The sequence below is a fragment of the Marmota flaviventris genome, chromosome 5 (genome assembly GCF_047511675.1).
Source record: "Marmota flaviventris isolate mMarFla1 chromosome 5, mMarFla1.hap1, whole genome shotgun sequence".
Classification (NCBI taxonomy): Eukaryota; Metazoa; Chordata; class Mammalia; order Rodentia; family Sciuridae; genus Marmota; species Marmota flaviventris.
Window position 1 is genome coordinate 35,814,596 of NC_092502.1, and position 14,511 is coordinate 35,829,106.

The window sequence follows — 14,511 nt, forward strand, 5'->3', positions numbered from 1 at the left end:
AAAGAAGAACTTAAATTATCACTATTTGCAGCTGACATGATTCTATACCTAGCAGACCCAAAAGGGTCTACAAAGAAACTTAGAGCTAATAAATGAATTCAGCAAAGTGGCAGGCTATAAAATCAACACGCATAAATCAAAGGCATTCCTGTATATCAGCGACAAATCCTCTGAAATGGAAATGAGGACAACCACTCCATTCACAATATCTTCAAAAAAAATAAAATACTTGGGAATCAACCTAACAAAAGAGGTGAAAGACTTATACAATGAAAACTACAGAACCCTAAAGAGAGAAATAGAAGAAGATCTTAGAAGATGGAAAAATATACCCTGTTCATGGATAGGCAGAACTAACATCATCAAAATGGCGATACTACCAAAAGTTCTCTATAGGTTCAATGCAATGCCAATCAAAAACCAACAGCATTTCTTGTAGAAATAGGTAAAGCAATTATGAAATCCATATGGAAAAATAAAAGACCCAGAATAGCAAAAACAACTCTAAGCAGGAAGTGTGTATCAGGCGGTATAGCGATACCAGACCTCAAACTATACTACAGAGCAATAGTAACAAAAACAGCATGGTACTGGTACCAAAACAGGCGGGTGGACCAATGGTACAGAATAGAGGACACAGAAACCAATCCACAAAACTACAACTATCTTATATATGATAAAGGAGCTAAAAGCATGCAATGGAGGAAGGATAGCATCTTCAACAAATGGTGCTGGGAAAACTGGAAATTCATATGCAACAAAATGAAACTGAATCCTCTCCTCTCGCCATGCACAAAAGTTAACTCAAAGTGGATCAAGGAGCTTGATATCAAATCAGACACTCTGCGTCTGATAGAAGAAAAAGTTGGCTCTGATCTATATATTGTGGGGTCGGGTTCCAAATTCCTTAATAGGACACCCATAGCACAAGAGTTAAAAACAAGAATCAACAAATGGGACTTACTTAAACTGAAAAGTTTTTTCTCAGCAAGAGAAACAATAAGAGAGGTAAATAGGGAGCCTACATCATGGGAACAAATTTTTACTCCTCACACTTCAGATAGAGCCCTAATATCCAGAGTATACAAAGAACTCAAAAAATTAGACAATAAGATAACAAATAACCCAATCAACAAATGGGCCAAGGACCTGAACAGACACTTCTCAGAGGAGGACATACAATCAATCAATAAGTACATGAAAAAATGCTCACCATCTCTAGCAGTCAGAGAAATGCAAATCAAAACCACCCTAAGATACCATCTCACTCCAGTAAGATTGGCAGCCATTAGGAAGTCAAACAACAACAAGTGCTGGCGAGGATGTGGGGAAAAGGGTACTCTTGTACATTGCTGGTGGGACTGCAAACTGGTGCGGCCAATTTGGAAAGCAGTATGGAGATTTCTGGGAAAGCTGGGAATGGAACCACCATTTGACCCAGCTATTGCCCTTCTTGGACTATTCCCTGAAGACCTTAAAAGAGCGTACTACAGGGATACTGCCACATCGATGTTCATAGCAGCACAATTCACAATTGCTAGACTGTGGAACCAACCCAGATGCCCTTCAATAGATGAATGGATTAAAAAAATGTGGCATTTATACACCATGGAGCATTACGCAGCACTAAAAAATGACAAAATCATGGAATTTGCAGGGAAATGGATGGCACTAGAGCAGATTATGCTTAGTGAAGCTAGCCAATCCCTAAAAAACAAATACCAAATGTCTTCTTTGATATAATGAGAGCAACTAAGAACAGAGCAGGGAGGAAGAGCAGGAAGAAAAGATTAACATTAAACAGAGACATGAGGTGGGAGGGAAAGGGAGAGAAAAGGGAAATTGCATGGTAATGGAGGGAGACCCGCATTGTTATACAAAATTACATATAAGAGGTTGTGAGGGGAATGGGAAAATAAACAAGGAGAGAAATGAATTACAGTAGATGGGGTAGAGAGAGAAGATGGGAGGGGAGGGGAGGGGGGATAGTAGAGGATAGGAAAGGTAGCAGAATACAACAGTTACTAATAGGGCATTATGTAAAAATGTGGATGTGTAACCGATGTGATTCTGCAATCTGTATTTGGGGTAAAATTGGGAGTTCATAACCAACTTGAATCTAATGCATGAAATATGGTATGTCAAGAGCTTTGTAATGTTTTGAAGAACTAATAAAAAAATTTTAAAAAAAAGTTAACTCAAAATGGATCAAGGAGCTTGATATCAAGTCAGAGACACGGCGTCTGATAGAAGAAAAAGTTGGCTACGATCTACATACTGTGGGGTCAGGCTCCAAATTCCTCAATAGGACACCCATAGCACAAAAGTTAATAACTAGAATCAACAAATGGGACTTGAAAGAATTCCCCACGCAAAGACACTTCGCTGGGAGAATTCCAATTTTATTGCAAAAAACAGTGTGCTTATATAGAACTAAGGGGGAGATGGTAGGGTTTAGATAAATGGCAGGCAACCCGTTTATTGGCAAGTTCTTTCAGATATCAGCTCCGGAGCCCAGGAATTAGTTCTCATTGGGGCTAAGGTTCCCCGCCAGCGAGATTTGAAATTGGCGGCGGCGGGAGAGTTCACACGGGCGGGAACTTTTCGCGCCACTGCAGAAAAGAAGAAGGTAGGAAGAAGAGGTGCTTAGGCGCCATGTTGGGGTTTTTTTCTCTGGGGTATGGCTGCCGTTTATACTTTTCCCAACAGGACTTACTCAAACTAAAAAGTTTTTTCTCAGCAAAAGAAACAACAAGAGAGGTAAATAGGGAGCCTACATCCTGGGAACAAATCTTTACTCCTCACACTTCAGATAGAGCCCTAATATCCAGAGTATACAAAGAACTCAAAAAATTAGACAATAAGATAACAAATAACCCAATCAACAAATGGGCCAAGGACCTGAACAGACACTTCTCAGAGGAGGACATACAATCAATCAACAAGTACATGAAAAAATGCTCACCATCTCTAGCAGTCAGAGAAATGCAAATCAAAACCACCCTAAGATACCATCTCACTCCAGTAAGATTGGCAGCCATTAGGAAGTCAAACAACAACAAGTGCTGGCGAGGATGTGGAGAAAAGGGTACTCTTGTACATTGCTGGTGGGACTGCAAATTGGTGCAGCCAATTTGGAAAACAGTATGGAGATTTCTTGGAAAGCTGGGAATGGAAACACCATTTGACCCAGCTATTCCCCTTCTCAGTCTATTCCCTAAAGACCTAAAAAGAGCATGCTACAGGGACACTGCTACATCGATGTTCATAGCAGCACAATTCACAATAGCAAGACTGTGGAACCAACCTAGATGCCCTTCAATAGATGAATGGATAAAAAAAATGTGGCAGTTATACACAATGGAGTATTACTCTGCATTAGAAAATGACAAAATCATAGAATTTGCAGGGAAATGGATGGCATTAGAACAGATTATGCTGGGCTGGGGATGTGGCTCAAGTGGTAGCGCGCTCGCCTGGCATGCGTGCGGCCTGGGTTCGATCCTCAGCACCACATACCAACAAAGATGTTGTGTCCGCCAATAACTAAAAAACAAATATTAAAAAAAATTCTCTCTCTCTCTCTCTCCCCCCTCTCTCTTTAAAAAAAAAAAGAACAGATTATGCTAAGTGAAGCTAGCCAATCCCTAAAAAACAAATGCCAAATGTTTTCTTTGATATAAGGAGAGTAACTAGGAACAGAGTTGGGAGGAAGAGCATGAGAAGAAGATTAACATTAAACAGGGGTGCAAGGTGGGAGGGAAAAGGAAAGAGAAGAGAAATTGCATGGAAATGGAAGGAGACCCTCATGGTTATACAAAATTACATACAAGAGGAAGTGAGGGGAAAGGGGAAAAAAACAAGGGGGAGAAATGAATTACAGTAGATGGGGTAGAGAGAGAAGATGGGAGGGGAGGGGATGGGGGATAGTAGAGGATAGGAAAGGCAGCAGAATGCAACAGACACTAGTATAGCAATATGTAAAACAGTGGATGTGTAACCGATGTGATGCTGCAATCTGTATACGGGGTAAAAATGGGAGTTCATAACCCACTTGAATCAAAGTGTGAAATATGATTTGTCAAGAACTATGTAATGTTTTGAACAACCAACAATAAAAATTAAAAAAAAAAGAACAAGAGGAAAAAATAAAGGAAATAGTTATTAAAATTACTATTTCACTACATAGAGCTTGAAAAGGGGAGAAGAGAAAAATGTGCAAAGGAAAAAGAGAGCGATAATATTTTTAAAAATATAAACTAAGACAAAAATAAGAAAAATTAGTGTATTTGAAGGAGGAGCAGGTAATGCCAAGGGGAAAGAAAGACTAATAGGAGCAAGCGTAAACCTGACTAAAGAAATAAAGATTCCAGTTCATGCTTTAAAACACTAGAAGAAATATGATCATTTGGAAAAAGGGCTACAATATTGTAGGTAGACCCAAGGTGGTTATAATTAAGTTCTGTCACTGACACTTCCAGCAAGCAGTTTTTATTATGTAGTCAAGATCACAAACACGCTGATTCAGTATATGTACTGAAGGTCATAAACATCTGCCTGTGAACATGCACTCATTTATGTAACCTGTTGGAAATGTGCCTTCTTTGTTTGGCCTACAGATTTTTAAAAGTCTATGCAAGACTCAGGGGGCGGCTGCCATCTCTAAATAAAACATGTCTGCCATCCCAACTATTCCTTACACCTTCTTCTTTCTACTGCCAGAACTTCAAACCTTCTTCACAGGGCCTAAACCACATGCAAACAAATATCAAATAATCAGGGAACATCTATGAATTTAATATCAAAAATATTTGTAAGACCAAAATTGACATTAGAGCTATTTAAGATATTCCATGCTGAGGTAAGGAAATTACTTATCAAGTCTTATTGGTTTGATTGTATCAGGATTTGAGGACTTTAGAAGATACTGACCATTCCTCAGTTTTACCTCTGTATACCTGGATGTGAGGATAGTCATCACACTACCTCACAATCCTAGGAAGTACCTCTCATTTTTGGTGTATCCAGATATCTTCTAGCTGTCTGATGTGTCAGAAGAAATGCTCCCTAATTGTCTGTGTTTTAGCAGCCAGGTTACTCCCTGTTAGGGGATGCAATCCTGTGTTTCCTCCTGAAGAAAAGCTGCATGTATCCATCACTGTCAAACTCAATGTGGGCTCTCTCATGAGTATTTCAGAGTGTGCAGGGTATCATGTTCTAGGGTAGAGTTATTGTAGACAGGTTGATGTGTACTGTGTAACTCATGGGAGGTGGTTGATTCAGGCTCCCTCTGGAATGTAAGGCCACAGGTTAGTGGACTTGTAGCTGGGCTTACCAGGCAGTGGCTGATGTCTCTGGGACACTCCTCTGCAAGCCCCTTTGTGAGGTGTACTGCTGTTGTATATGCTCTGAGGTTTTCTGCTGGCTGATAGAGGTTTCTTAAGCAAACACCATCAGTGGGTCCATGTGACTAAATGAGAATTGAGTTAGCTGACCATTCTGGGACTTGCAGCTGTGAACCCTCTTACAGGGAGGTGCTAGGGGCACAGCAGCTACTTTCCTGGTTGCTATGATTTTCTTGCCAGTTGGTACTTGTATGTCAGACCAGAGGGCTTAGTCTTCATGGTTGGAGGGTGCTTCATCTGATGCTTGTTTCAATGGGTGCAGGGGTGAAAGATGCCTGAGTGGACCAGGGTGTACATTGGCCCATCTTCTCCTGTGCTGTGAGATCCCTGGGTTAGGGCTGCACTCCTGGGAGGGATTAGCTCCACTTCACTCCCCTTTTCCACAGTGAAGGGTAGGGCTTTCAATAGCCTACACCTAGCAGCATTCTCTCTACAAGTTCCTTCTAGATGAATTACTGAGACAACTCATTTCTAAGGCATTTTCTTTGGTTTTATTTGTTACTATCAGGAGGAGGTATTGATTTAAGTGCTTTTAGGGACTGTGGATAGATGTGAACTCTACAAAATGGCTGCCCTGTCCAACACAGCTTTCAGGCCACAATGTGGGCTAAACTGTGTGATCTCCTTCACTGTTTTTGCTGCTCCTATCCCATTTTAAATTGGTCTGCTTTTCTTTCCAACTGTTAAGTCAGCCTATGTGGTTTTTCTCTCCCTCTTTCTTGTTACCCATCCCTCTAACCCATGCTGAGTGTTTAGGTTAAAGAAATTCTATTCTTATTTCCTACTCCAGTGTACAAATCTCCAAGTTCCTCCACATTTCAATCTGTCCAATGCTAACGTTGGAAGTGTTTGCTCTATCACCCACCTCTCTGATCAGCTGTTCTTTCACTCCTTCATTTCTGGCCTATGGAGTAGTCAAGGGTTGCTACCTAGATGTGCTTCGTTATGTTCCATGTACCTCACATTGCCCTTTCTGGAGTTACATTTCCTCTCGTGATTCAGCTTGAAATAATCTATACAATGTGTAGTGATCAGATCAAGGTAATTTGGATATTCATCACCTCAAACACCTATCATTTCTTTGTCTTAGGAACATTAAAAATCCTCTCTACTAGGGGGTGCAGTGGTCAACGCCTATAATCCCAGCAGCTCAGGAAGCTGAGACAGGAGGATTGAGAGTTCAAAGCCAGCCTCAACAATGTCAAAGCACTAAGCAGCTCATGAGACCCTGTCTCTAAATGAAATACAAAATGGGGCTGGGGATGTGGCTCAGTGGTTGAGTACCCCTGAATTCAATCCCTGGTACACACCCAAAAAAGAACTTTCTACTAACTATTTTGAAATAGTAAATTAAATGTTATCAACCTTAGTTGCTCTAGAACATAGAAATATTTCCTCCTATCCAAAACATATGTACCTATTAACTATCTTCTCTCCATTCTCCTAGAGGTAGTCAAGACTCAGACTAAAAAGGGCACATATGTGAGCACACACGATTCATGAAATGAAAAATGAAGGTAGAAATTAGGAGATATTTTGCAATGTAGTTCCTACAAATATTTTAGAAAAGTGAAAATACTACAATGAAATACAAATTATAGGAGCAAATAATCCTAAAAGAAAATGAAACGTACAGTAAACCATACAAAAAACTGTTCAGTCCTACTCATAATCAACGAAATGCAATGACTTTCAAGTTTGAATAACAGTGAGATACAATTTTATACTCATTAAAGTTATTTAAGGTAAATGTAGGAGTGAGACAAAAGGTAACAGCTTTCAATATCTTTTTTTTTCTTTTAAACTATAACTATCCAGTATAGACACCATTAACATTTTTGGATAATCTTTCAGTCTTTTTCTATATCACCTTACATAGTATTAGGAGTACCTTATATTAACTCAGTGTTTACTTGGTGCCAATCATTATACCATTTTCTTTTTAAAAATTGCAGGTAAATGGATGCATTTGGAGAAGATAATGCTAAGTGAAGTTAGCCAATCCCCCAAAAAACAAATGCTGAATATTTTCTCAGATATAAGGTGACTAACTTATAGTGGGGTAGGGAGGGAGAACAGGAGGAATAGACCAATTTTAGATAGGGCGAGTGGGTGGCAGGGGAAGGGAAGGGGCAGGGGTTTAGCAATGATGGTGGAATATAATGGACATCACTATCCAAAGTACATGTATGAAGACATGAATTGGTGTGATCGTACTTTATATACAAACAAAGATATGAATAATGGTGCTCTATATGTGTAATAAGAATTGTAATTCATTCTGCTGTCATGTATTTAAAAAATAAAAACAATTTAAGAAAAAAAGAAAATGCTTATCTCCTCTTTTGAAGGTCAATACTATTTCCCCATCTTTCTGGCAAAAAAAGGAAATTAAAAATTTAACTGTTCTCCAAAATAAGTAAGTAAGTAAATAAATAAATAAATAAATTTTGTTTTATTTGTTATAATATGTACAAATTATACACACTGATGAAGTTCCATTTAATGTTTTAGCACATCCATGTGGCATGCACAAACAGAATACAGCTACCTTGTATCCATCTCCTCACTCCCCTCCCAACTCTGGTAATCACTATTCTCCATTCAATTAGACATTTAGATTCCATATATGGAAAAGAACTGGGACCAACATGTAAACTGTGAAGTTATTTAGTTGATTTATACCTAAGTTTAGAGTCCCATGTTGGCACTGAATGGCTGTATAACTGTGGAAAATTCCGTGAACCTATGCATCTTAGTACTTTCTTCTGTAGGATAGAAATGATAATGGTAACTACCAAGAGCTTATCATGAGGATAGATAGGTTTAGTGTGTGTAGAGTTCTTAGAAGAGTTCCTGGTTCATCATAAGCACTATATAACATTTACCTCTCATGTTTCTTTCACAAAACAGCACATTTCAAACTTTCTCCATCCTCATGGAAGTTAACTCTCCTATAAAGGTACATATCATACAGTACCATGTGCATTGATTGTAAACAAAGTTAGACTCAGTAAGGTAATTATGTTCTAAGTGTTTTTAATATTTTTATTATGGTCTTAGGTGCTCTGAATAAAAAAGAAGACTGCAGCACTTACCATTTCAAAGGCAATTATTTCAGTTCATAGCTGACTCTCCTTGCAGATTTCCTTGGAGTCCAAGATCATGTTTTCTGAAATTTTTCTGGCAAAGAAAAGGTACCAAATAAATGTTTGTATTATGTAACACCATCTCTGAATACATGTGTACCACATATCAGTCACTTCCCATACAATGTGCCATTAATCATACTCAAACAGTGGTGCTAGATGGGACACATAAACCTTGTCTTACTGATGGGGTGATTAAAGCTCAAGTATATCAGGAAACTTTTACACAGCCATACAGCTCACAATGGCAGAGCTATTTCCTTGTATTACATAAGGATTCTTAAGTGAATGATGATAATTTTGAATATTTACTTTTTATTTCTGGTGAACAGGTACTTTGTCATTTTACAGTGTGTAAAAAAGTGTCATTTGCTCAATATAAAATTTCAAGGGGGTAAATTCATTTTAGGTCTATTAGAAATAAAAACAGGATATATTAACAAGAAATATTAATACATTGTAAAATAAAAGCATCAAACTTCAAATCAAAGAAAAAATATTTGCTTGCATCAATGTTACACATATTCTCTCTATATATAAGCATAATATGAGGAGTCCAGGGAAGGAAGATTTGAGGTATGGCAAACATGGTGGCTTCAAGTGAAACATGATGTCTGGTCCATTTTGAGTCAAAATAAGAGAAGTGAGAGGAATCCCAGGCTGCAGAGATACATGAGTTAAGAGAGAACATATATTCTGAAGACACTGCACAGAGAAGTGTGTTAGGCAGAGTATGGGGAATAGTGAGAGCTGAGGACTGCAAGGTAGATCTTGGAGGGCCAGTCAGTTGGTTATAATTATGACATTGGGGCCCAGAGGTCTCCAAGGCCACACACCTGGTGAGCAATACTCTCTCTGCTGTTCTTAAGAGTCTTTGGCAGTGCCCCCAGGGAGGAACTGTGTTTTTAGCTGTAGGGCCAGGAGATAGTTTAATACTACACCAGCTCCTTCCCAGTGTCAGTTGGTTGGGGTGATCAACTGGGGTTCAGTGAGAAGGATGCTCCCACCTCCTATATTCGGAGTCTCAGCAATCTCTTCTACTGAAGAAAGGAAACATAAGAAAGCAGGACTTCTCACCACAGATGAAATCAGGACCAAAGAGGAAAGAGTCTTTTTCAAACATCACTAGAGGCCACCAAACTGCAATGGGTTTCACATACCCTTTGAAACCAATTGAGTTGAGAGATGTAAATACAGTAGTTTTCATTTATTGAACTTCAAGTGAGTGATGACTGAATGGATAACTCAGCTTCCAGGTAAAATCTAGAAGACAAGAAATATTCTCTAAAGCAATTATCAAATATCTGTGTTCAGATAGTAAATTATATATTATGGCTTTAAAATGTGGCTATAAAATGGTAGACTAGACAGAAGGATGTAGTACCACAGATGATTAGAAAAAATTAAAAATAATTTCTGATCAGGAATTTTATTATTTATAGAGGTGATACATTGACACACAGATGGACATACATTTGGACACCAACATACAGAGAATTGAACATAAATAGTCATTGATGGTTGAATTGCAGAAAACCAAATATGCAAATGTAAAATACATTTTGTGCACAAAAAAAAAGATCAGGAGTAAGGATTAATTTTTTTAAAAAAAAATTAAGGTTAGGATATTAAAGAAAATCATCCTACCTATTTTACATTTGATGCAAGAACATTTTTATAGCATTCTCATGGGTCAAATTTCAGTGTTTGAACAGGAAGCATTCATGGTACAAGAATATCAATTCCTTTTCAGGTATTCTATTTTTAGACTGATCTTTTTTCAAGTTCTCTCTTTATTGAGTCACAACTGTCCTCTCCTAAATTTCAGCACTTGTTCTGAGATTGATCTTTCGAGAAAAACAAAGAAAATCTACCAATTTTCATATGACAGATCTTTAAACATGCATATAAACTATACTGTTTGTTTTTAACCATTTTCTTTTCTAATCTGAAAGCTGTCAGGAACACTTGTTTCTCATGCAGGGTGTTTAAAGATGTCTTATTAGCTTTGTTGACCTTTTAACCTATTTTTTCAAGGTTATAATTCATGTCTATGGACAATAACTTGCAAAATACCCCATGTTCTATCTGTAAGTACAGACTGTGGGTTGCTAATACTGTTGTTTGAATGTGAGTTACAGAAGGATAATTTGTGAAAACCCAGCCATGCCTGGGATGAAAGTGTCAACCAGTTGTTCCAGCCTAACATCCTCTTTTACTGGGATGAAAGACTTAGGCAGTATGAAAGGAAGTAGATATTTTCAAGCTGTCACCTTTGGTTGAGGAATATGGAGGCCAGTAAAACTTGATTTTTTTATGATTATTTTCCTCATGATTATTTTCCTCAACTCAAAGTTAAGAGATGGATTTACCAGAAGCAAATGAAGTGGAAAGGACTTCAAAGTATCATAACTCATTCTAATGAAATGATGTGTTTATAATTTTTCTCTAAGATGAATCTAGACTTTTCTCAGTTCTTGGAGACAGTTGGCAGCTGGTCATGAGAGGGATTCCAAGGATTAATGTTGACTTGACCACATTCACTGAGCATAAAGAAATAGATGAGCACCTGTGTTCAAACTTGAGCTCTCATCCTGGGTAAACCTAATCTAAGGAAAGAGTCTACCTAATAAAGAAAGAGGGCAAAGGAGAACATTATAGAATACAACTGTTATGTCCATCCTTCAACTCTCCAGAAAGAGTTGTTTGCTACTTGTAACACAGTCTTCTTTGCATAATTTTTATTTAGGAATTTTTACATTCACTGAATTATTTTAAGCATGTCCTTTTCTCTGAATTATGAGCTATTATGTCAGAAAATGTATTGGATGTAAAAATATTCAACATTTACAATTTTTATCTTTAATTGAATGTGGACAAAGTACCTTTAGATTATTTATTTCTATATATGTGCTGCTGGGGATCAAACCGAGTGTCTCACATGTGCTATGCCAAGCACTCTACAACTGAGACACAACCCAAGCCCCACATTCTACATTTTAAAAGCTTGTTTCCACATAACTGCAGTAGGTCCTCAGTGCAGTGAGGGAGGCGATGCATCCTTGATATTCTCACACAAGAAACCTCAGACACAAGGCCTTTGCTATAGTCATAGAACAAACAAGCAGCAAAATTAGAGTTCAAATCGAGTTCTTATCACTCCTAATCCAGTGCTATCTTCCTTAGAGAAAAGCTATGAAAAGAAAACAGGACAAAAATGCATACAATAGCAAAACAGTGTTAGGCAATATTGTGACATAAAAATTTAATATGTTTTTAACAAGAGCATTGAATTGTCTTCTGTTATTTGTGCAGGTAAAAGGCTATGGGAAGTTTCAATACCAGTGTGGGAGAGGGCTTCATTTTGGTGGGCTTCTCAGATTGGCCTCATCTGGAGCTCCCCTTTTTGACTTTCATTTCAGTATTCTACTCTCTGACTCTCTTTAGCAACACCACCATTATCACACTTTCACAACTGGACCCTCGACTGCACACGCCCATGTACTTCTTCCTCTGCCACCTCTCCTTCCTGGACCTCTGCTATACCACCAGCACTGTGCCCCAGCTGCTGATCAATCTTTCTGGACTTGACAGGACCATCAGCTATGGAGGGTGTGTGGCCCAGTTCTTCATTCTCCTTGCTTTGGGTGGAACTGAGTGTGTGCTCCTGGTGGTGATGGCCTTTGACCGTTATGCTGCCGTGTGTCATCCACTCCACTACACAACCATCATGCACCCCCTGCTCTGCCAATCACTAGCTATCACCTCCTGGATGGGAGGCCTTCTGAATGCTCTTATTCAGACAGGGCTTGTGGCATCCCTGCCACTCTGTGGCCTTCACTGCCTGAACCACTTCTTTTGTGAGATGCCTGTGTTACTGAAGTTGGCTTGTGAGGATACAGGAGGAACAGAGGCCAATCTCTTTGTGGCTGGAGCCATAATCTTGGTTGTTCCTGTGGCACTTATTCTAGGATCCTATGCACACATTGCTCAGGCAGTGCTGAAGATCAAGTCAATGACTGGGCGCAGAAAAGTTTTTGGGACATGTGGCTCCCATCTTCTGGTGGTTTGTCTGTTTTATGGCTCAGCCATGTACACATATCTCCAACCCATGGGCAGTTATTCTGAGAGTGAAGGAAAGTTTGTTGCCCTTTTTTATACTGTCATTAGTCCCATGCTTAATCCTCTGATCTATACCCTAAGGAACAAGGATGTTAAGAGGGCTCTGTGGAATGTACTAGGGAGAGACAGCATTTCCAGGTAGGAGGGGTAATGAGGCCAAAGAACATTTTCTGTGATAACTTTTATTCCCTGAAACACTTTCTGTTATTTAGAGTTAGCTGGTCACTAGAAAACAGTGTTGGTGGGACTCAGGATTTTAGCTCCTTCCTTTGTGGAAAGTTGCATGTGAATGGGAATAAATATGCCTCTCCTTTGTATATTATTTCTAGGAAGAATTTTAAAAATGAATCCTACACACCTAAGGGACATGTTTTGATAAAGTAGTAAAAATTTTAAAAAAACTTTAATAAGATGACATTGCTAAGATGCTCTATCTTGCTCTGTAATCTCGTTTCAAAAACACCGTGTTTTTGTAAAGTGTGGTCCCAGCAGGAGGACAATTCATGAACTTAGCATCAAAAGACAATTCTTTATGAAACAGTGCTAAAAATGGGACTTCTTTTCACATTCTTATAAATATGAAGCTCACCTGTTGCTTACAATTTTTTTAATTCTGTATTTTCCAAGTGTGCATATTGTACACTTTTGGGGGATATGCTTAGTAATGCTATGTGTGATTTTTCTGGAGGTTGATAACTTTGCTTGCAGTAGATTTTCTTTAAAAGAATGGGCAGTTACATGCATACTTCAAAAGTATTTTCCTGTACAAAAAAATGTTATATAGGTTTGTTTGCTATCTTAATTTTGGTTGTATTCTTTGATGTTAACACATTACACATTTTGTATAATTGTATCGTATAGCTGTATTGAATCATGTAGTATCAAATATTAAAAGTTATTTAATAGTGTTAATCAATTTAAACCCATTTTAGTCACATTTTTTTTCCAAAAAAAAAACTGCCAGATGGTGATGTTCAGTGTAATTTCTTTGCCTGTTCAGTTACAGAAAGTGGTGCTCAGTTGTAGAATGTATTGTACCTTTTAACACCTGATGTGTACATCCCGTGTAACAGAAAGGGCAACAATAAAATAGCAATCCTAAAGAAAGAATATGGCAGAAAAAAATATCTGTAAAAAAAAAAAAAGATAGTAATGAGGAGGAGAAAAGTTGGAAGATCAGAGCTAGGCTGCAATCCCTGAACCCTCCATAGTCCTGAGTGAAAGCAGGGAAAGAGCAAATGACCAGGGGGTGATGATAGTGTAAATATTCTGAAACTCAATATTGAACAATTTGACACTTGGAGGGACTGGTGTTTCATTACTGGAACAGAAAATAAGGACAACATTCCTTGATCCATAACCCTGACCAGGGTGGAGTTTGGGGAAAGGGAGAGGAAAAGCACATGTGCTTACTTCCTTAACAACAGCTGGAAAGAAAAGCAGGCTGAATTAAAATGTGACATAAATAACAAAGACAGTGAAAGGGATCAAGTAGCTTAGAACAAACTGTGGACTGAAAGCCATGCCAAGCCTGGCAGCCATTTTATAGAATTCATAGCTAGCCAACCTCCTTAAAAGAAATTAAATCAACACAGCACCACTCCACCTTCAGATAGCAACAAATAAAACTAGAGGGAATACCTCTGAAATGGGTTAATCTGTCTAGAAGTTACCTGTGGAAGAATCACTGCTAACTAAAGGTTACTGAAACCCCCTTTCCCTCACCATGGACAAGAGGAGTGCAGTGGAGCTGACCAAGAGCTAATTACTCTCAGGGAGTGCTAACTCTGACCCAGCACTCAACAGAGCCTCTGTGGGAGCTCAGACAAAGATGG

The 14,511-nt window shown here is 38.5% G+C and overlaps 1 protein-coding gene across 1 annotated transcript; it reads left to right on the forward strand.

Annotated features, from left to right (window-relative positions):
- The first annotated feature begins 11,879 nt into the window (after positions 1-11,879).
- LOC139705674 (olfactory receptor 2Y1B-like) lies at positions 11,880-12,818 on the forward strand. The gene has a single exon (XM_071611831.1). It carries the CDS (start codon positions 11,880-11,882, stop codon positions 12,816-12,818), a length of 939 nt encoding a protein of 312 aa, XP_071467932.1.
- The last annotated feature ends 1,693 nt before the right edge of the window (positions 12,819-14,511 follow it).

Bases quoted from the DNA above. Each gene is read 5' to 3' on its own strand.
- LOC139705674 (XM_071611831.1), top strand. From the start codon at position 11,880: ATGGGAAGTTTCAATACCAGTGTGGGAGAGGGCTTCATTTTGGTGGGC.